The 24,809-nt window shown below is 34.9% G+C and overlaps 1 protein-coding gene across 1 annotated transcript in view; it reads left to right on the top strand.

The window, feature by feature from the left end:
* The window catches only part of LOC110460526 (cardioacceleratory peptide receptor-like), a 71,836-nt gene that overhangs the window by 24,429 nt on the left and 22,598 nt on the right, over window positions 1–24,809 (top strand). Inside the window, exons 2-3 of the mRNA XM_021513487.1 lie at window positions 16,621–17,082; window positions 19,207–19,348. Coding sequence (XP_021369162.1) covers window positions 16,981–17,082; window positions 19,207–19,348 — 244 coding nt within the window. The 5' untranslated portion in view covers window positions 16,621–16,980. The remainder of the gene's footprint in view (window positions 1–16,620; window positions 17,083–19,206; window positions 19,349–24,809) is intronic.

Below are 24,809 nucleotides of genomic sequence, written 5' to 3'. Positions count from 1 at the left end.
CATGTAGTGAAACATAGTCATGTGTTTGTCCATGTAATGAAACAATGTCATATGTTTGTCCATGTAGTGAAACAAAGTCATGTGTTTGTCCATGTAGTGAAACATAGTCATGTGTTTGTCCATGTAGTGAAACAAAATCATGTGTTTGTCCATGTAGTGAAACATAGTCATATGTTTGTCCATGTAGTGAAACATAGTCATGTGTTTGTCCATGTAGTGAAACAAAGTCATGTGTTTGTACATGTAGTGAAACATAGTCATGTGTTTGTCCATGTAGTGAAACAATGTCATGTGTTTGTCCATGTAGTGAAACAAAGTCATGTGTTTGTCCATGTAGTGAAACAAAGTCATGTGTTTGTCCATGTAGTGAAACAAAGTCATGTGTTTGTCCATGTAGTGAAACAAAGTCATGTGTTTGTCCATGTAGTGAAACAAAGTCATGTGTTTGTCCATGTAGTGAAACAAAGTCATGTGTTTGTCCATGTAGTGAAACAAAGTCATGTGTTTGTCCATGTAGTGAAACAAAGTCATGTGTTTGTCCATGTAGTGAAACAAAGTCATGTGTTTGTCCATGTAGTGAAACAAAGTCATGTGTTTGTCCATGTAGTGAAACAAAGTCATGTGTTTGTCCATGTAGTGAAACAAAGTCATGTGTTTGTCCATGTAGTGAAACAAAGTCATGTGTTTGTCCATGTAGTGAAACAAAGTCATGTGTTTGTCCATGTAGTGAAACAAAGTCATGTGTTTGTCCATGTAGTGAAACATAGTCATGTGTTTGTACATGTAGTGAAACATAGTCATGTGTTTGTCCATGTAGTGAAACAAAGTCATGTGTTTGTCCATGTAATGAAACAATGTCATGTGTTTGTCCATGTAGTGAAACAAAGTCATGTGTTTGTCCATGTAGTGAAACATAGTCATGTGTTTGTACATGTAGTGAAACATAGTCATGTGTTTGTCCATGTAGTGAAACAAAGTCATGTGTTTGTACATGTAGTGAAACAAAGACATATGTTTGTCCATGTAGTGAAACAAAGTCAAGTTTTTGTCCATGTAGTGAAACATAGTCATATGTTTGTACATGTAGTGAAACAAAGACATATGTTTCACTACATGTACAAGCACATGACTTTGTTTCACTACATGAACAAACATATGACATTGTTTGTACATGTAGTGAAACAAAGACATATGTTTCACTACATGTACAAACACATGACTATGTTTCACTACATGTACAAGCACATGACTTTGTTTCACTTCATGTACAAACACATGACTTTGTTTCACTTCATGTACAAACACATGACTTTGTTTCACTACATGTACAAACAATGTCATATGTTTGTCCATGTAGTGAAACATAGTCAAGTTTTTGTCCATGTCGTGAAACAATGTCATATGTTTGTACATGTAGTGAAACAAAGTCATGTGTTTGTCCATGTGGTGAAACAAAGTCATGTGTTTGTCCATGTAGTGAAACAAAGTCATGTGTTTGTCCATGTAGTGAAACAAAGTCATGTGTTTGTCCATGTAGTGAAACAAAGTCATGTGTTTGTCCATGTAGTGAAACAAAGTCATGTGTTTGTCCATGTAGTGAAACAAAGTCATGTGTTTGTCCATGTAGTGAAACAAAGTCATGTGTTTGTCCATGTAGTGAAACAAAGTCATGTGTTTGTCCATGTAGTGAAACAAAGTCATGTGTTTGTCCATGTAGTGAAACAAAGTCATGTGTTTGTCCATGTAGTGAAACAAAGTCATGTGTTTGTCCATGTAGTGAAACAAAGTCATGTGTTTGTCCATGTAGTGAAACAAAGTCATGTGTTTGTCCATGTAGTGAAACAAAGTCATGTGTTTGTCCATGTAGTGAAACAAAGTCATGTGTTTGTCCATGTAGTGAAACAAAGTCATGTGTTTGTCCATGTAGTGAAACAAAGTCATGTGTTTGTCCATGTAGTGAAACAAAGTCATGTGTTTGTCCATGTAGTGAAACAAAGTCATGTGTTTGTACATGTAGTGAAACAAAGTCATGTGTTTGTACATGTAGTGAAACATAGTCAAATGTTTGTCCATGTAGTGAAGCAAAGTCATGTGTTTGTCCATGTAGTGAAACAAAGTCATGTGTTTGTTCCTGTCGTGAAACAAAGTCATGTGTTTGTCCATGTAGTGAAACAAAGTCATGTGTTTGTCCATGTAGTGAAACATAGTCATGTGTTCGTCCATACAGTCGAATACATCTTATGAACATGTATTGATATTAGCATAACTGAATGCAGTTTTATTTTTTTCATTGATTTTATCAGAACATCAATTAAAACAGGATTGCCTTGCTTAGAATATCTATCTAATGATACCTTTTTATAAGAGCTTTATTTCCTCATTTCTCTTTTAAATATCGGTTCTACAACGGATGCAAAATTCTGCCGTTTTTTCTCTACCAGGATTCAAGTTAAGGTCGTTCTAGGTTTCACCTTCATCTGGATCCGGAAGGCGATATTTCGCAAGTAAATGAATAATAAAATAGTCCCAAAATAGACAAGCAAATTTGAAATGCAGTTCATACTTTAATAACCAGTTTTGCTGAAAACCTATTTATTTGTTTACATAATTGTTACGTAAGTCAGCTTATAATTAACAAACCACACGGGAATGTTACAAGGAAACCTCCAGGCGTCACCATCATTCGAATGCTCCCAGCCATTGCGTACATTTCAGTTTCACTTAGTTCATTTCAACAGATTTTAATCATGATGTTGTATGAATTGATCGAACAACAGTTCTCTCCTACATGCATTAGTATTACTTAGTTTCTTGGATCCGTGATCATATGACATTCTCATTATAGAGGCAATCTAGTTATTGATAAGAAAGGAATAATCATAAATCAGTTTAAATTAACTTATATGTTTTGTTGACACATGACACAACATACATGATATTGAGTCTTATTCAAGTATAGGCTCTATATTGATACGGCGTTCAGGTACGTTTCCTTACAAAAATATGTTTAATTTCAAATTTCAATTTATTTTTTATTGAATGACACATGAGCGTCACTCATTAATCTTCGGTCATCAATAATGACAGGAGATTTTCGCAGTGCATGATATGTTGACCAATCAGAGTAGAGTATCGATCGTTGGATGCAGTAAACAATGGCCGACAGCAACATAAAGGCGTTCCATAATAAGGTGGAATCACCTTAAAGGTTAGGTGTAACTGATGATTCCTTCCAACAGATCTTACATTCAAGATGCACATGATTCAAAATGTACTGAAAAAAAACATGTATCGGCCTTCAATGTCTTGCGAAATTGCCTAGCAGAAAACGCGGTACAAAATGAAACTGTTAATTGTGAAAACATATTTTGCATGTAATGTGTCATACAACAAATAAGTTATTGTTTTTTTGTAATGTTAACATGGATACATTTGTATCATATTTACCTTGCATATAAGATTGTCAAATGCAAGTTGATCTGAATGTACTGTAACAATGAGACACTGGCTCTGGGACATTCCCTTAAGTAGAATATACAAATGTATATATTCAAACTTTTGTTGTCGGAAAAGTTTGCTTTTATGCTGAGCAGGTAGTCGCTACTCTGCTAAATGCTGTATTATTTATGCTTACTTTATATGTTTGTAGCCCTTGCTTCCTAGCATTGATGGTTTTACCTACCGGTATAGAGTTAACCAATTAGCCTGATGAAGTGACGTTTTGTTTCTTTCGGTATTATCTTACTATTATAGCATATTTAGGGAATTGTCAGAATATGTATTATAGGTTTTTATATTTGCAATGTGTAATGCATGCGTATTTAACAAGATTTGAATAGTGGTTAAGATATATGAACAATACGATGTAATTTGCCAAAGACAGACTCTAATTCTTATTTCAGTATACAATGTAGTAAACATTGTGTTTTTTGCATTAAACAGTTTTGACTGACTGGTTCAGATATGGACTATGCCGTGCAAATTGCAGAGTTTATGCTCTAGACAATACAGTTTAGATTAGAATATCTCAGTAATATGAATCTGTTATCCTCCTTGCTCCGAGATAATTTTATTTATCGTGTATCATAATATAATTTTAGTGCAGGCATGCGGCATGCATATATTCAGTTCCTGATAAATTCTTATCTTTAGGCGTTATCAGTTTCCTTCCTCGGGAATGTGTGTGACGGTTTCCGGGAAGCTGTTTAGTTCCGCTAGTGACGTGACGATGGCCTACGGTGAACCTCCCAAGGCGACCGATATCAGTCACATTAAATTATAACGCGGAGTGATTGCGGATCAGTGCTGTTAATTCCCGGTCGTCTGTAGCAATTATATCTGTCGTCTGCCCCCGTGCACGTTTTTCTAAGAGAATTTCGTCTCTCTTAGGACTTTCTGTAATCATACGTCCATCGGATTGTATAGGCAAGTAAGCGATAGGGCATTCTCACTGGGTACAGTGTATTATTATCAGACGCTATCATATCCAGGGTGTAGTATTGGGGAATTTCAATTAAGGGGTTTATAAAAATAAATAAAAACCGAGGTTATGCCGAATGTTTTGTACCGATTAGAAAATGCCGAGGATTGCATTTCTGTTTACTACATCCCTGGGTAGCAACAAGTATTTTTCTCTCGTTTAAATCATAAGAATTAGTTCAGAAATACCCCAAAAGTGTCACAACATCCCAATCTCGGTTTCGTCACGCGCCTGAAATGTGAAGTAGAATATAATTGTCTTACGCAGCTTTCTTCCCATAGGCAGTTTCATCATAAACTCATATAATGAGAGAATCCCCTTTTCCTTTGATAACAAATCAAGGTAAGGTATTCACAACTAAACTACTTTTCTATTTATGATGTGTTTGGACGGTAGCATGTATCGACTGCGAACATCGACGTACGTGCGGAAAAGTTAAAATAGTTGAAAAAAAACTATGCATGCACGTTAACATTAAATATTCTTTAAGTCGATGTGTCGCTTCCTCATGTTAAATTTGGGAATATGAAAAACACATCTCTATCACATGATGAAAGATTTATTGGTATATTTTTAGGAATTGTCTCATATGTATAATGATTAATTTATAATAGAAAATAAATCAAACGTTATCGAAGCGTTCCAAATAAGGAATATATCGAAAATGTCAAGGTACTATATATACTACTTGAACTAGACCTAAAGACGTCTAACACCAACGGAACCATTCGCGCTGTGATTTTACACTGTTGTCAGCTAAACGTTTTGAGCTGATTGGGTTTTACATGTAATTACAGTCAGAAGGTAATACTGTTGACGTATACGATTAATCTTCTCCGAACAGTAAGATTGGATGATTGTAACGAATTCCTCGTAGACAATGCGATGACGTATCACATTTAACAGGTGGAAACTACTGACGTTATTACATGAAACACTGATTGCTCCCGGGGAAACTTGGGTCGTTGCACGTCAATATCAATACAGCAAATACTGAACGTTTGACGGTACATACATTGCAGCGTAAATGCAATAGCAGAGTCGTCAGGCAAATACATTAACGCACGTCACGATCATTTATACCGATATAATTACGTCTTGAATCTCACTGATTTTCTGTGTATGGTTTAAACATGCATTCTTACGGTAACTGATTTGTACTATTTTACTGTTACGTCTTTTTAGCTATGAAAAGACAAAATTTATTATTGTTCTCTGTCGACATTCTGAGACGATTCGTTTGCAACGGGTGTTTTGATGGAATATGGCTCATGTTTTACATATGAAATATGCGATAGTCATGGTCAATCGTATTAAGTTCCGCCCATCGCACTAACATAACAATATGGCATCAAACACCCCTCTAACCACAACTAAGGCTAGCAGGTAACGGAACAGAAAAGACGGAAGTAATGTTTTGTTGAATGAATTACAAATAAAAAAGCAAATATTCTTTTTCTTATCTCCATTTAATACTGTAACGTTCGTTCCATCCGTTAGTTGACATCTACTTGAATGAAACATTTCAATTTCGCACAAAACTCTTCACATATCTAAACAAATAATCACCGATTTTGCCGATATGCTCAGAATGGCATGTATACTGCCATGGCAATGTAAGGATTTGGTCAATTTTAATTGAATTAACTTAATCCAAATGTGTCGTATACACTTTGGTAACCGGGCGTTCACAATCAATCCAAATATTCCATTTCGTTTACATACAGATCGAGCGCTCGCCAGTAAAGGCGGGGACAAATGACCAGTTTTTGAAAGTTTCTTTCTGATTGGTCAGTCTGCTGCAGAATGATACCAACACAGTTCATAGAGTACTTTACTACGTACTTGTGACATGGAAATACAATGTTTCTAAACATGTTAGCGTAGTATATTTGTTAAGGTGTGTTAGAATGGCAATAGAACGTTGCTTTGAATGGCTATACTGGCGATTAGAACATGAACATTGGTTTTTAACTCTCGACCTATCGGTCTCAAGTTTAAACCAAATGTCACGTTCTAGTAGCTAGCTAAGCCACTTAAGCAAAACACCGAAGTGTCAACAAAACCATTTTTTAAACTTAAAATTAATAAAATAAAGCAAAAAAATAAGTATGGAGATATGTATAAGGTGACCCGTGACAAAAATACAAAGATAATAAGACCAGGTGTTCTGGAAGGATAAGCGTATTCTGCTTCATCGACGACACCCGCTACATGTATGTTAATATAGGTCAAATCCAAGCCATTTCACATCCTCACATCGAGAACTCGAGAAGTGACAACAAAACAACATGATACACTAATGGGAATTATCATAAAAATCGACTTTAATATCACTCAAAGAAAAAGCATATTTTCTATGAGAACATGATGGCAACCAGAAAACCTTTGCATGGACTTTATCAACATGCAACTAGAGCTCCTATATTGTACGTCTGTCCGTCAGTAGTTGATAGACCTAGGCAGATTTGATTGGGAAATGTTAGTGTCAGACGAATCCCTTATTACACTTATACTATTGTGTCTCCCGAATATCCATATTTCCATTATTGATCCATACGATGTCTGGTTCGCACGTGGACGTTTGCATGCGGCGTATTCTCGAAGGCAAAGGCCAGTTGCTATATTACATCTACATTGTTCAAATCGCGTGAGAATATGCATAATTAATGTATATACAACAGTTGAGAAATACGTCTGTTTTTTAAAGGATAAACAAAAAGCCTTTTTTAAAATTAAAGTACAGACTAATGACAATGACCGTCTTTTATGTACTAGAAATCTTACAGATGCATATAAAGTTGTTTGTTAATAAAAAGTCGAAAAGGATAGAATCTCAAAATGCTTCCATCACATGTATCTCCTATAAGTATGAAAAACTGAAAAACAAACAAAGCATACATTGGACAGGAATTGTCGAAAACAATGCGGGTAGTAAATCTAAAAGTCAATAGAGATATATTAAGATATATCCTGTCGATTTGATATAACAAAACAAATTCATATTATTAAACCATGATATTAGAATGCCATAAGAGTTTTAAACAAGATAACAACAAATAAAAGGGAATGCATCAAGGATTTGTACTCAGCTTCACTACCATATCCCTTTAATAAGCTAATTAATATTTTTTTATTTTATCAACTATTGGAAAGAATTTGGGAAAAATTGAAAGTCTAATACCGTTTTCAAAGTTTACATTTGACATTTTTGACTGTGTCAACCGATTGAAGCGGGCAACAATAGAGCGAGTTTGAGCACAGAATCATACTTGATGACGAAAACGGTTTCATGAATACAGGTCCAGAAGCGAACCCATGTGCCCCGGAAGGGAAGGTATATTATGCACTGCATACAAACAATCATAAAGGCAGATATATTGTGAAGGGAAACATGGGTCGTGTGCAAATGTCGAATATGATTGGGGTCGTAAACTCCAAACAGCCAGTGTAGAATAGCTGTAATCACTTCGATAGAGGTTTCTCTGTGGACCGTATGCCTGTCTGACCATATAACACCTCATAATTAGACGTTCAGTTCCTTCGGTCCCTGACAGAGGCGTCGTCGGAATTCGTTGGTGAACAATCAATTTACTGTTTCTATCTAGTAATATGATAAGCGCATGCAAAACCTAACGACATTCGAGAGAACCCCCTTTCAAGCGAGCACCACAAATATTAACCTTCTGGGTGTAATGTATTTCTTTTCGCACGTCTAGCTATCTTTCCTTATATGTATCTTTAGGGTGAGGCATCAATCAGATAAACGTTGTGATAATATATAATATATATAAGGTCCTATCTATGTCGCCGTGGGACATTCTCAGTTTGTGATTTCTCATACCATGGACCGTTTGTCCATGATTTTCCGGTGTGGGGCTTCATACAATCCATTTCGGATGTAAGATTTGAATAAGGTCACACCAGGGAAAACATTTTGCACAGATACCCCAAGGGTCTAATGACATTTGCTATAGCTTATATCACCGATCGATTATGTTTCTTACACACAATAGAACCATCCTTGTCACAATCCTCTTCTATTACATTAAAGATACACAAATAACGTGCGTAGAAACACTGTGCCATCATACAAAGCAAACATGCTTTGTAAATTAGATCAGCATACGACATCAACATTCGACAGCAACATCTATTTCTTTTTAACCACTCATGCTTGTAAAAGCGATAACTGTCTACGTACGTCCTAATATGGAATGTATTGGAGAGAGCAGACGGGATGGAATCATGGCAAGAACCACTCCCCCTGGTGAAAAAAGTAGTTCCACTCTGACCTGCACGTGCAAGAAATCTAGACTCATGGGTTGACTAGATTATGCACTTCCAGGAATGCATATGTAGTCAACATGGTCAGACTTGTATGTTAACTGTTTTACTCTGAACTTTTGCTAATGACTATTGATAAAAGACTAAGTTTTCTTCTGATCAATTTACGAATTTTCTTGGTATACAGTAGGTGGCGTTATCGGACTTTAGTCTTGTTATCAACCCTTAGCATTTCTTTTGACCTACGAACAAATATCAGTTTTTTCATTGTTAAGTTCATTGCTTTAAATTTAAGTTTGACTGAAATAAAAGTGTTTATAAAATCTCGTCATTATTCAAAAAATCAGAAATGAAGGATTTCAGAAAATGCTGGTTTTCGGATTGAAATCATCGCATATAAATGAAGACAGATTTAACCTTCATAATGCTTGAAATGAGCAATCTAGGTTGAGGTGATTATATTGTTATTTTAAATAATCTTACAAGTGATAAAAAAATAATATTGAAATATGAAAGTGTAGTTCTGCGTTAACAGTATGAAGACATACACGATTGAGATGCCATAATTGCAGTTCATAAACTTGAAATGAGTAAAATAAGTGAAAATGAAAAAAAAAAATAAAAAAAAAATTCAAATACAAAGTGTTTTAACAACAAATGCAAATTTTATCGCTTCAAATATAACATACAGCACTAGAATCCGACGGGAAGGAGAGGGGATTTGGGATGGAGTTGGAGAAGAGGAGGTTAGAGGAAATTAGCTGCAGACATACTCAATTGTGCATTTTCCCTTCGCACATGTCTTATACGTTAACATATTTAGATTCGGGTCCAATAAGATTAAAGTGACTAAATACAATGCGCTAACATGCAAATAGACTGTTTCAACGCTTGATATTTTTTTTGCGTTTAAGGAGGATCGATTTCTACACATAGTGAAATAAAATGGTATTGAAAATATATCACCACACCATGTGGGAGGTCCAAAAAACTTTAGATAGCCATCGTTATTCATTCAGTAATACCCAGCTTGATAAAGCATGGTTGCTTTAAAGTTTTTAACGAGTCTGGGCTTATGCTAGTTCTTTATGTTTGCGCCAGGCAGATGTCAGATTTCTTTTAGTTAAAAAATCTGTTTGCAAACATGATGAATTTCCAAATATGTCTTTCCTTTTTTCTTTATAACATGCCACTGTTCCCTATTTATGAACCTGATAAACATGTATCACCATTGATTAAATACACAGCAGTTTTTTCTTAAATAACGATTTTAGGACCATTTGTTGATATGGTTGATACTTTTGATATAAGTTCTAGTAGAACCTTGTTATACCATTGGCTATATCCCATTGTTCAGTGAAAGACAGCCATACCTTGCATTTGACATAGACTTGCATGACAGCTGTCGCCGATTTCGAAAAAGACGCTTACCCTTCCTGCATACCTGGGTTGTGTACGTTTTCCAAGATTTACTTCATCAGATACAACACCATTATTGATATGTTCTGTCAAATGCAATATATGCTAGCGTCAGTCTGAGTAAAGATAAATGTGTGTATAGGTTCAACATGTAACGAAAAACACTGTACTAGCAGAATGTGTCGTTTAAGGACTAGAAGCGAAATACGTTGTTGCCGCTGTTAATGGAGTCAGTACTCCTTTAGTCAGTAGACATGCAAAAATAGCCTGTCTGGTTACCGGTAGGAGAGACAGGATTTCACCGGACCAGAAATGTGTCTTCATCGTAGGCGGATGAATGGATAGGGATATTAACGACATAACGAGGGAAATTGTCGACGGAGTAGGTTGGCTATTGACATCTCATGTATTACCCATCATCCTCTGTAAGCTTGCACTGCTTTCACAATTCCATTGTGACCGAGGCGTCATTATTCCTTCTCGTTCCCCTGAAGAGATTACATGATAAAGTAAGCATATATTATGTGTGCTTGTTTGACATATATGGTCCGAATGTTTATTTCGTTGCTTGCATGTTTTGATAAAGAGGTTTATTCCTTCTTATCGTACATGGGTATTCTTATTTGTCAGTGGTAAAGCAATCTGTCCATTAATCGAGTCCAAACAGCTGCTGACGCTGAATAGGAAAAATGCCTCAAATGTGTGACACGAAATACATGTGTATGGATGCTTAATGCCAAAAGCTATCTGTCTCATGGCGGTATAAACAAGAATAACACAGACACATCCCATCAATGTTAAAAATAGTGTTGTAAGTCCAAAACTTGGTTAACTTAGTCGAATTATGTAGGCTAAAACATATATGTACGGTTTGTTTGTCTACACTATAAATGATGAAACATTCTATTAGTCTCGTGCAAAGTAAGTGAAATGGAATGTATATCAAAATTTACTTCGGTTCATAAAGTTATGTAAGCAACAGACTGAAATTCAAATAATTGTTCACCACATTCTACTTGTCTCGTGCACATGAATAGAAATGTATTTAATATATTTTAATATTAATTAATAATCTATCGTTGCTTTAATCGAAACCAACATTGAACTAATGAACAAATTGGAAACATAATCACATGAAAAACGAGAGTGATTTTGATACTTAGCGATATATATATAATGAGCTAAAATAGGCCTTTCCTCAACCTCTTGTCCTATATGAAAAAGTGTAGCATCATCGATACCCCAAGACACGATCCGATCTCATAGTTGAAATAATAAAAATTGAAATAAGAGAGACAGAGAAAACACGCATGACAGCAAATGCGGTGTTCAGGTCCACTTCTCATTAATGAATTCATAAAAAGATAATTGTTTCAATGCATACTTTCTGATGACGTCTCGATGTTGATGGCATCCTTCTTCGCTTATCTGCACTGGCCGAAATTTATGTATGCATTTAAAACCGGGGCACATCGTTATCCTCGATACGTTAAGGATCTCTGTCATACGGCAGACTAAACGTTATATAATTCCAATACAGTTTTCCGTACAATCATTTCGCAACCTTTATTTAATTAAGTAAGCATGTGTAGCGCGACTGGGAAAGGGTGCTACCGTTGGCCAGATAGCTCAATTGTTGATAACGCAAGTACGATTATCGGAAGACTAGTGTTCGAAACCTGTTCTGGCTTCGTTCCATTTCTTTTCATTCAAAATATTATTGTCGGTTTTCATAAATCTTGCGCAAGGTATGGCTTTTTTTTCATAAATGATCAATTATTATAAGTTATTCTGATAACATTTCTTACACCAAATTAGATGTGCATCATCACGATATCTCAGACATTATTCAAATTAAACTTAAATTAAATCAATCTAATTTATCATTATAATTGCAATAACGAAAAAACATATATCGTCAGTAGATTTGGCTTTCAGATCAAGCCATCGCTGTCTACAGAATTATATGAAAAAACGTCAAAGCGTTAACATTTGCTTTAGAAAAACAAAAAAAATACCACTCACAAATATGGTATAAATGTAATCTGTGGAGATTACTGGGAATATGCTGTTTTTTGTTTAACATTGCCTATTGGGAAAATCAAAAATTAAACAGTAATAGAAAATGGGGAGCTAACAAATGAGCTTTATCGGTGAACTGTCGTAGAATAATACGTCAACATCACAGTCTCGTACGTGATAGATTTTGTAAACAAAGATAAATAGTCCCCACGGGATACAACTTCCTGGTAGATGTCATCGTAATATGTGATATCGGATGGACGCTTGTGACAGTGAGGTGTGAGTATATTCAATCGGTTCCCGTCAGTAGTGCTAACGCCACCAGTCAGATAACACGGGATCAGTATTGGTATATCGTGATTTCTTTGTGTTTGATAAACAATGGGTCTTGCTACCTTAATGTAATGTACATTACAAATAGTCTTTAAGGATGTGTTGGAAATCTTGGTTCTTTGTTTCTGCTTAATTTGTTTTGTGGGACAAAGTTACGTTACAAAAAATGTCTTTTTATACTACATTTGTACATTTTGGAGCTTTATCAAGGATGTATCCCCAACCTCGCTATACGTTTCATTACCGGTTTTGTTATACGTGTGTTCCTTTTTTGATTCTTACTCTATTGGCATACTAAGCTTTTAGTATTGATTGCAGAGAATAAGTATTACATTTAGGATTTGTTTGCAAATTTCATGTCTTATAATTATGACAGAGAGTGCTACTAAACGCACGGAAACTAGTATTGGGCCGTTGATTTTGCAGGATGTTTTAACATCATAATCACAAAACCGTGAAAACTGAAACCTGCAAACAAACTGCCCTTAAGAAAATTTGGAAATAGCTTGTTTTCATAAAGGATATCTATATGATTTAATTGGAGAAAGATTCCTACAAGTATAGAAAACACATGTGTATGGAGTGTATTATCTAAGTAAGATACAACGGAACTGTTATAGCATAATGCGTATAATATGGGTTTATTTTGATATTTTGTTTGTCACATATGTACGCATTGGAAGAATGGCTGCTTATGTGACGGACAAAATGACGTCCATACTGCCATATTATACGTGTTGCGCTGCACAAGTCCTGTATCATCCTATTAAGGCGGTATGATTGGTGATTCAAACTCCCAAAGGGCCCACATTATTGAATGTGTTAAGGCCATACGTACCATTAAACTAAAGTAAACCTTATGTATTTCCGTAGGAAGTCTGGGTAGCACAATGTCTTCTTTTGGGCTTGACCTTTACTAAGTATAGGAGCAGCTGGAGGGTATTGCTCTTAATAGGGAATTAATATACTCGGAGATTATTACATGGAATGATTTATACACAACACAAATAGTCCAGTGTGGCACAGAGTTATGTACTCCAATTGTAATACATTTAGGTGTCAGAAGATGTTAACTCGGGAATTTGCTGTAACATATATGGCAACCATCATAATGGGTTCCGTCAAATAGAGTAAGGTTTGTAAAACTTTCAACAAGTCTTTAGTTATGAAAGACACAGAGTTATTATTATAGTTATAAACCGGGCCAGGATGGTGACCCAAAAACAATGCTGATGCAGGTCAAATTCAATCAGACATTTCTATTGATCAACTGGTTGAATATATATCAGGAACATCTTGGAGCAAATCAGATGTGACAATCAGGGGATTCTAATATAGAAATATACGTGAATGAGTGATTGCAAAGGCATTCATACACTTTTTTGGATATCACAAGTGTTGAAACACAACACCTAAAACGTCTTACCGTAAATGTGTCCGACTGAATGCTCCTAAAGTTAAAGAATACATTTATAATTCCTGCATGTGTTTTGACGATTAACACTACTTAAATATGGGACACCTGTATCTTGCCAGTCACGTATTTAAGTGTTAGTCACTATCTTAGCCATATACAACCTGCATCATCTCCTGTATTTATTGAATTGTTAGATTCTTTCTAAAACCCAAACTACATGCACATGTACATGCATCACGTTTTTCACGTGTTAATTTTTTAAATATTGTCAAATCACGTGATACTTGTTTACCATACTCAACACACGTTACAGTGCCTTAAACTGATATTCAAACCATGGACCTGTGTATAAAAAAGGCAACATCCGTGCAATAACCGTGATTGGATACATGCATACACTATGTAGTTTTTAGTACCACACAGCCCACATAGCGCGATTACCACCATCAGTAATATCTACGGGGTTTAGCTTAGTTTGAATCAAACATATCTATCTCCAATATAGGAAACAACAAACATGATTGATAGAGCTCGGAAATTCCAGATTAATTTTATTGTAATTACTTGAATACGGGATGCTGACGTCACAAAACGTTCCTAACGTCTTTTAGCAATCGCAATTTCATACTCAAATTGATGTTTTGAATCACGTCCAGGTAGTGATCAAAATTAATTCTTTCGCGCGTTACAATGATACTGTACCAGCACATGTACACAGCGGAACAGTAAAACGAAACAAAAAAGAAATATGGTTGTGCTGCTTATTACAACAAATACTGTGTAATGTAGATGTTATTCGGTTTACTATGTATATTACCACTTGTGACCCTCTGATAAACGTTCAACCCAAGCCAAGTCCAACACTAATTGGCACTTTTAAACCTTTTCATTAGAATTGAAATATACTTGCTAGGATCGTGTATCCTGTTTAACAGATAAATCATATGTGGGTGTATGCAATCACTGGTTTAGACAGGTAAGTGTTAGCTGTGAGCATATGCTATTTACCATGATATTTCCTGTCATATTCAGGATAGGTCATAGGCAACTGTTAAGTGGGACGGGGCATCAACTGAGAAAATGTACCATTTACCATTTATAAGGACTGGTTATATTTTTGTACAGCGCACTTGGTTATAACTGAAATGGATGAACTGCAAATTAAACTAGTAAAATACACACTTAAACAGATTAAAGTAAACTGCCTGTCACCGCAAAATCATGTTTCAAAATTCGATGTGTTGAACTATGCCGATGAGCCGTCTTAGTCACACTGGTCACAGTAAACATTTTTCAGTTGAAATTAAGTAGTATTCCTTTTACAATTGAAATGTCTATTGTTAAAGGGTTGTATGCACCAACACTTGTGTTTCAACATTATTTTAGATGAATGAGAATTTCCATATCTGATTTTAACTCTAAGCATAACGTATGTGGTATAGAAGAAAGCAACAGCTGTATGATGCAGTGTAGTTTAATTTTGGCAAACTGTATACATTATTTAATTAAATAGGTGCAATCACATGCGTGTTTAACGTTCCTATCACACTGTATATACATATGCAAGAGCACACACTTGTGTTTTTTTAACGAATCGGAAAGCACGAGTTTATTGCGCGGACGAATCCGCGCACGAGTGAATATATACGTCCGCGCAAAAAATAAGTGCTTTCTGATTCGTTAGAAAAACACAAGTGTGTGCTCTTGCTTTTATCACATACCTTCCGTATTTGGTTATATTTCAAATACCGTAATGAAAATGCATACAGCTCTGATTGATCAATAATGAAATTAGATGTTCTCCACTGACATATGTCATTGTTGACATCTGTCACAGTGTGAAAGACAAATATAATAAAATGTTATATCATTTTGTTTCTCGTCCTTTATATGTAATGCTCTTGTCACATTGTCTGACAATCCTTTATATACATGGTTTGTATTGTATGTGTACAGCGTCTCTTGCATTTTATATTACATGTGATAGAGCGTGTTTTATCATGCTTTCATAAAGACATGTAATAATGTTTGTTTTTTCTCATAGCCTTACATGTATATACACTAGCTTTATGCTATTTTTTCTTTTGACCATTATTTCAAGCCATATCACAATGCCTTTCACACCTAAAGGTTACATTACAGTGTACGTAATAACTGTATACCAATTGACACCGGAAATGATATTTTTGTAAGCACAATATCAAAAAACATATCAATTAGCGTCAACACATAATTATAAAAAAATGAAATTGAAAGTCGATACACATAGATTAAAACAGACGGATTCGCTACTACATACTGTTATAATTATCACACTTACACCCTATGCTTTTAAAATTTAAGCAACTACATGTGGCACCTGCCGTATCGCCCGTGAAGGTGACGAAAGTGAATATTTCAGCAACGTCATCAAACAAAAGCTTTAAACCGGTAATATGTACTTGTTCAACACAAAAGCGAGAATACCATGGTAGGCTTCGGTTTTGTAATAGGCGTTTACAGTGTTGAATAAGAACTAAATGCTTTTAAAACTGTGCTTAGTTATGCATGTATTGTATATACTTCATTTTTATATCTTATTTGGCTTGATTTGAAATATAAAGGATTTGTCCTTAAAACAAAAAGTTATTAAATCTAAAAACTTAGTTTATTTAATTTACAGATACATCTGGATTACTGACTGAGTGGGTGTTTCGGAGGAGGGCAGGATCTTCATAACATTGACGCTGTCATATGAAATGGTTGCATGGAAATAACTCCTCCAGTCGATACACCTTACGACCGCTTGGATTTAAAAATTGTATACGACTTGCTCAAAGACATTCAATTGAATTCTAACAACTCAAGGATAGGATCGAACGCAATTGCAGCAAGGTTCAACATGAATCGACCAGGGGGATTGTTTGGAGAACCTGCATAGCTAGTACATAGCTACATAGAAAAAGACATTTATTTTATCCTGTTGAAATAAGGAAACAGGCGTGAGCTGTCGGATTTGATATAACACTATTCCCAAGGCATCATGAAGAATTGGTCGGCTATAAGTGAAGTTGTCACGATGACGTTTACTGATAATGCGACCGAATTGGTTCCGAACAGGCCAGAAACATATTCCGACCACAAGGTAATATCAATAATACATGTATTTCCCTCATTTATGCTCATGTACTCGCAAAATTGAGAAACGTTTTTGGTTGTTTATGAAAGTTTGATGTTTCTCTGATTGCCTTTAGACAATATTCAAATTGTTTAAATAACAACAATAGTATTATTCACGTGCAGGGCCAATTTGCTTCATCAAACCAGTTCGTTGTGTTACTTCTTGATTCACATCGGGTTTGATCTCTATCTACTGCGCTATGAAGGCTAGATCGAAACTAATATAACTGGAAATGCCTCCCTATCGTGGCACCTTGTTATATCTTTATGTGGGTTTCTTTATATCTATCGTCAGGTTTAGTTCTTGTAACTTTGGTTGGACAATAAAATCGTCGTTTAATATTTAGCTTCATTTCCCTGAGGTTAGTTTAATCTATTTACAACTATTTATTATGAAGCCACCATGCTTGTATTTACTCATAATATGACTCAGGCATGGCCTGGAGAGAGCGCAGCAATTTTTTTCAATAGTATAGTATAATTTTTGAATCATATCATTTCCCGTTTTAATACATACAAAATGTACTTGTAATTGTTTTTTTTATAATAAACTTGAATCTGTTGCTGGGCAAAATCATTCATTTTGAAAACAGGCATTGCCTGAAACGAGAGAAGCGTCTAAATGCTGTTTTTTTCAATCTTATTTTCTAAATAACATTGTTTAAAATATTATCTATTTATTCGTTTTATGCGATAAATGTAAAATTATTAATAAGTAAAGAAAAGCATTCGAATGAATTATGCAGTTCAAAACGCAAATGCTTTTGGTACTCTTGCATTTAATTGCCCTGTCTATGGCCTCATCGTAATGTTGCGGAAAGAGTGAGGCCCAGTGGAGGGACTTCATATTTGAAGATGTATTGTTTATCAAATATAACTGTTATTATCGGTTATTATAAAAGTTAAGTATAGTGGTGATTAAATTCCAATTGTATTTTCCGACATGATATACTTTGCCGGATCCCTCTAAATCGTGTAAAAAGAAAATAACAATAGCCCAAACATATTCGGATTTCCGTCTGGTTTGGTAGTTACTATTTACTTCCAGTTTGGGTGGAGAGAAGAAAAGACTGAAAATTTGAAAGAAGCTTCAGTTTCTATACTTTTTAATGTCATGAATTTACATAAACACAGAAAAAAATATATAAAATAAAGAGATAGTTTTGAGAATGTGTAGCAAAGCCAAATAGCATTGTAAAAATAGGACCGCGGTAACTCTTTACTAGCTACTTCCTTGACGAAGGATTTTGGAAGCATAGTATTTCGACGTTACTACAATTTATGACTTCAATTGTTCGTACATGTTACCGGAAAAGAGCTTCGCTTCTTGCGCCTTCGGCGCAAGAAGCGAAGCTCTTAGTATTTGGTTAATCTTGTGTATGCGAAATGTTTATATTGGCTTCATTTTTTGCAACATTTCCCATTGCTTCATGAACCGGGAAAATTATGTCCCCGCGAAATCTCGATAAAAACATAACCTAACAATCCAATATAGCCTTACGTGTCTCATATTTTACAACAAATTACTAAATAATCAAAATGTCTGTTTTCTTCTCGAAATATATAAATATACAGGATAATATAGAACGTCCAGTTCTGTTATGCATTGTTGAAACTTCTAAACACTGTTCTACATACCGTTGAAATAACAGCGGGGCTTCAAGCGCATTACTCTGCTACGCAATTCGATCTAAAGATTGCCACGACGTGGCGTTAGTACATGTATGTAGGCTGTTGTCGTTTCTTATTCTGATCATTAAAACACAAAAATAATTCCAAATATTTACAGTACACAGCTAAATCATTTTTCATCTGTTTTGACTCAGGATTCCTTTGCACAAACACCCTGGTTTTTACTAACCTAAGACTTCCTTATCTACTGACCACAGTAGTGACGAACCATTTCAGTATTATTGTTTTTGTTTTCTCTGTACGGATAAGCATATCAACATAAACACAGTTTAAAACAAAGAAAAATATCTGATCTTTGTTGTTAACTGGATGTTTCTTTTTTAAGCAAGAAATATGTCATCGTGATTACAGGTTATAAGTTGAAACAATATTAAATCATCTCTATATATCTTTGCAGCTTATATGGAATATTGCCACTGCAATCATCTGTGTGGAATTCGTGTGTGCGTTCATACTCAATGCCATTGTCATTGGTCTGTTGAAGAGGAATAAAAAACGAAACCGGATGTCATTCTTCGTTCTGCATCTAGCCATTTCCGGTTGAGTATAATCTATCTGTTATTATTTGTACACTTCGTTCAAAATCGGTGTAAGTATCATATTTTGGTTTAGACATTAATCACCCAGAAACAACAAAGTATTTCCTAAGTGTGAGTTAAATAAAACAAGAGAAACATTAAAATTGAAAACGATAAAAGTATTTTTTATTATTATTATTATTCTGAAGGTTAAAAGTGTTCAGCTTCATCGCCAACGCCAACCGCGTAAGTCTTGGTGACATGCAGGTGATGTAACGTTCTGAAAATGAGAACAACTATAATGGCTACTAAAAAGCACACTAATGAGGTGACCTTAAGGCGTATTTAACATCAGAAGCAACAATTCGTATATGCAAATTATAAAACATGACAAGACCACGAATATGTTGTAGTTTTGTTGATCTCGTCCTAACAACCGTCAACATAATTTGAATCAGATGACTCCTTAGCAAAACGTCACATACAAAACAAAAATTTCATTACAATGTCACATTAAATATTTTCTTTTTAACAGGTAAACATTTTATCTCTAATATTCGTTTTGATTCCTTCTGTGATAAATCGGTGTATTAATTGGTGTTTTACAAAAAACTGTTACAGAATTAGCAAAACTAGGAGCTTCATTTTCGCACCTGTCAAGGAAGGCATACTGAAAACAAACGATAAGCAATTAACAAAAGTGTTTAACAATGGTAAACACTAAAATGGTATAGTTGGAAAGCAAGTGATGATAACTTATGCAAAATTACTCAATGTAATTCAAAACGTCCCTGTTAGGAAACCCTGGCATTGCAGTTCAGTTTTCAACAGGATGCATTTACCCTGATACTATATGATGACGGATAAACAACTGTGACCTATGAACTACATGTGCAGGGTCTAGTATTACCCAATACAATATAACGACTGCGAATTAAAGTGATACGTTTGTCATAGAATTGGGTGGTTACGTTTTGACAATTTAAGTCATATTGAAAATAAGTACGATTTGTTTAACTACCGAAGAGAATACTTCTCTTCCAGATGTTGCTACAAAATTACTTTATATCGATTGCAATAACAGAAGATCGCATTGATATGACTGATATGTTGCAAAATACATACATATGTATAGCCATATGTTTATTCAATATATCCATTATGGACAATAAATGTAGACATATTGCCAAGGGTTGGTTAGTTGGCTGTATAGGGTTTTACGTCTTATCACTTCGTAGGGATGTCTAAATCATATACTGTTTTTGCGATTATGTCTATTCAATTCCATAGTAAGTTATTAAGTACACACCTATCGGCAGTGTTTTAAACATTGTGGCTCCAAACCTTTGAAGGTACAGATATAATCACACTGAAGTGATTTAAATCAATACAAATGGTTTTATTTAATCCACTAGGAGAGCAGGATGATAAAACACGTTTATTAAAGTCAACGATGAGTAACAAACGTTGGCAGATTCAATGGAAAATGTAAATGCGGGATTTAAGATATCGCAAAATTCAACGCAAACAATTATATATCTATATAATGATGGATACAAAATTATCAGTGAAATAAAGCTCCTGTCCCCCTAGAACTCATTGATACGTATGAGATTATCTCGTGTCAAATGGAAATTCTGAAATGTTAATTGAATTGTATGTGTTCTTATCTTATCGTGTTCTCCCCTTTATCTTTTCTTTATATTTCATAATTATATACATGTCTTCTTTAACTTTGAAATCATTTTTCGAACTAAATATATTGATGTTGCGTTTGCTTGTATTATTACTCATCAACAAATATCGTCCTAGTACAGAGAAACTACCAACAAACAATAAAAGGAGATAACCTAAGCGTGAATAAAGCCGACATCATCACTCAAATTTAATGAAATTACAGCAGAATATTTCAGTAAAGGAAGTAGAACGAAAACAAAGACCAGGTATTTCGGTAGGGTTAGCGTTTCCTGCTAAATCGACCGTCAAGAACATTTTGTTCTTACCTCAGTAATAAGCCGAGGTTGTGACTAAAAACACAAAACACAATAAAAAGCATAAAAGAAAACGTCGGTATTCATATTGCATGGGAAGAAATATTCCCTGATGAAATGATATTATTGCAAGCATAAACAGTGATTAAACACTATTCACAGTCTTCATCAAATCCTATTTTTTAATCCCTGTGTTCCACATTTGTCCATCAGCATTCAACGTCGTGTTAATTGGAGCAAGTCCTAACATATCGAATCACCGACGACATTTAAACATTGGAGATGAAGAATGTGTCTAGCAAGAAAGGGAAAGTTCATGATTGAAAAAATGCAATCGGCACGTTTATCATAGAACTATGTCATGATTTCCGCCCATCCGATATTAGTATTCACCACGATACAAAAAGCATTTCATGTTTGTCTTCGATCACTGCTGATTTACTTGCATTCAAAAGTTGATTAGCTAAAAGACGACATAATGCAAAACGTAAAAATATTATATCATTAAAATAATAGAAAAACAACAAAATTAAATCAAAACTCAAAATTTGAGTTTATGTATCAGGATTTAACATGATAATCCATAGGAAACAAAATACAAAGAAAATAAATCTCAAAGGTCACGTTTTTGATAATATGAATTTAATCATTTGTATTATCGACTTAGCCCTAGATGCGCGTCCTTTGCTCTGTGAGGCTCACGATTGTTTTCTTTTTTCATTCTCCTGTGATTGTGTTTGCGTGTTTTGCCATGTTTTCCCGTTTTGTTTCGACTTTGATGTATGCCAGTATTAGTTTGGTTGACGTTTAATATTGGTGCTCATTTTCGTATGCATAAATGATTTACTTTTGTCTAAGCTAGCTGATTTATCATTATTTATTTCAAAACTCGTTTCTCTAGTCCTGATAAACGACTTTCAGTTTACACCAGCGATAGCCTCGTACAAAGACTAGACATATCCTATCAATTTAAAGGCATATCTCATAAACCTAATGGAAAACACGCGCGTGGTACCATAACCACTGGCACATCCCATAAGGAAAAAGCTCGAAAATGCATTAATTTGACAACAGTTTTAATATAAAAGACCTGACATATTATTTTGATTGATATAAATATGTTTTTCACAATATTTGTACGTTTCGTAATATCACACTTTGCATTCGAAAATGCAATATGTCGATATGCAATATGCAAATTGAAATAACATTTTTATCTTAATCAGTTTTTTCTTTTAATTTCAATTAAGGACATCATATTACGAATTGATGAATGTAAGTTATCTTTCGTTTTTAATAATCCAGTTACTATTACTCAGGCGTCGTTTGTTTAAGTATTAAATGGATAGTATCCACTGGGTCTATCTCGATAATGTGGAGTATAGAGTGCTTGCACACAGCCCATATTAAAAACCGCCCAGTAACTGGCTGCGCGCGCCATATCCGTACAGTTTGCACCATATCCGCCCGACACGCACAATATTCATTTTACTTGTTAACGTTTAATGTGTTTCAACACATTGCGGAAAAAGATCTGACTAGCTCAATAACACATAATTTGTGTTGCTGATGTTTTTAATTGTGTATGAAAGTGTTTCTACAATGTAGTATATGATAAGAAAATTATGATATCACCATTTCCATATCCTAATACTTTTTGACCCTCGACCAATATCAGCCCTCGGACTGAGAAAAACGTCGCGGGTAATATTACACATTTTACAATGTTACAGTATTACAATGCCACTGTTCATAGTTTGATGCTTATTTTGCAATTGTTAAAAACAAGATATCAAATTTTAACACACAGTATGGTATAATGAAACAATTTCTTTTCATACGTTACTCCAGTATATCTCATCTAAACTGGCTGTAGACTTACCAGTAGTACAAGTCTTTTTTCGTGGTATAGGACAGATTTCGTTTGCAGTTCGCGTATTATCTCTTTCTTTTGTTTCTGAGTCACTACTGCTTACTACTCAATCATTATTTAAAAAAATACTAAACAATCGCTAGGCTGATACCTGTCCTTTGAAGATTACAAAGGAGAGACGCCCGACATAAAAGACTGTCATTTTTTACCGTTACGTGACCGCGATATTCTTTTTATGTATATCAAAGGATCAAACTAGTCATCTTGTATCATCAACAAGGTGGCGCACACTGAGCCTTCAATGTTGCTAGGACATATTACAGGGGTGTAGAGAGTGTAAGTAAGCGTAACCCCTTGAGTATCGAGGATGCATTGTAGCAGACATCCCCTAAAATAATGACAGAACAGTGGTTACCCAGCTCTTTATTCGGTAATCGTTTTTACGAGACTATGGAATTGTTTCATTGACAATATTTCTTCAAGTGTTTTGTTGGATTAGTAGCATCTGTATAGGCAAGGGTTTGCTAATTACGATTTATTTTGATTTTCTCGGAAAGAAACTGCAGACATTGATCAATATATCTTTCAGATGGCTTTGTGTTTCCCCATATATCATATACCTGCATGCATTAGGTTAATTATATTCCCCCATTTGCACAATCGAGCCCATTATAAATAGTTTACGCGGTTTATAAGAAACGGAATTGCTTTTTGGACTCGTAATAAATCTAAATAACTCATGGGCGAACGTAAAAGTACATATCAGATTTGTCATAAACAAAGTCGCCTCCTACTGAATCTTAAAAGTGCAATGCTGATCTCGCACATGAAATCGTAGTATCGTGATTAGAATAACGTGCGCTACTGTATTAATAAATGAATTACAGGCGGTTGGCCAGAATCAGGATTCAGAAGTCGTTAGCGTTGATACATTTGTGTATCTGGGCCGTTTCTGATTAAAAGATATACATTTGTTCATTGATTTTGTTGTGGTCTGTTTTATTAATTTTTTGAGTGGTGCATGCAATCCACCAGAGCATTTGACCCATATCTGCTCACTTCCGTTCTCTATATTTGAGAAAGGAAGGGTTTTTGTTGTGTGGACAGAACGCCTTGTGTAAATCGTTTACGTTAGTTATATAATCTGTCAGCGAATGGATCTATCATCTTCGTTAAGGTTCATCTTTCGGGAGAGTGGGATCATTAGATAATAGTATGCCAAACTCCCTCCATTCTATCAAGTTTTTAGAATCTGTCAGCCCATTTAATCGTCACCTTTGTTTGATTTACGTTTTGGAAAAGGCGGACGCTCTTTGGTAATATCAACACTAGCACGTTTAGTTCATGTCACCACAAACCATCAATTATGTATTCTTGTTATTCAACGTTTGATTTAACACAATTTAACGATATCGCTGAAACATTTCACTCAGGCTAAATTGAGTTCAATCAGCATCAAAACATATCAGTTAATTATATAGATTTTACGGTTTTTTGGTTTTTTTTTAGAGTTCGTTGATGACGATTATGCTCTCCATCATTTTTCATTTGATAATAATATTCGATTTCCTTTTTTTTAATATTCACGTTTTAATTGTTCTCTGGAGTGTTATTTTGT

This window comes from Mizuhopecten yessoensis, unplaced genomic scaffold (assembly GCF_002113885.1).
Source record: "Mizuhopecten yessoensis strain PY_sf001 unplaced genomic scaffold, ASM211388v2 scaffold10423, whole genome shotgun sequence".
NCBI classification, from domain to species: Eukaryota; Metazoa; Mollusca; class Bivalvia; order Pectinida; family Pectinidae; genus Mizuhopecten; species Mizuhopecten yessoensis.
The sequence above is the reverse complement of the archived record's forward strand: the minus strand, read 5'-3'. Positions and strand labels throughout refer to the sequence as shown.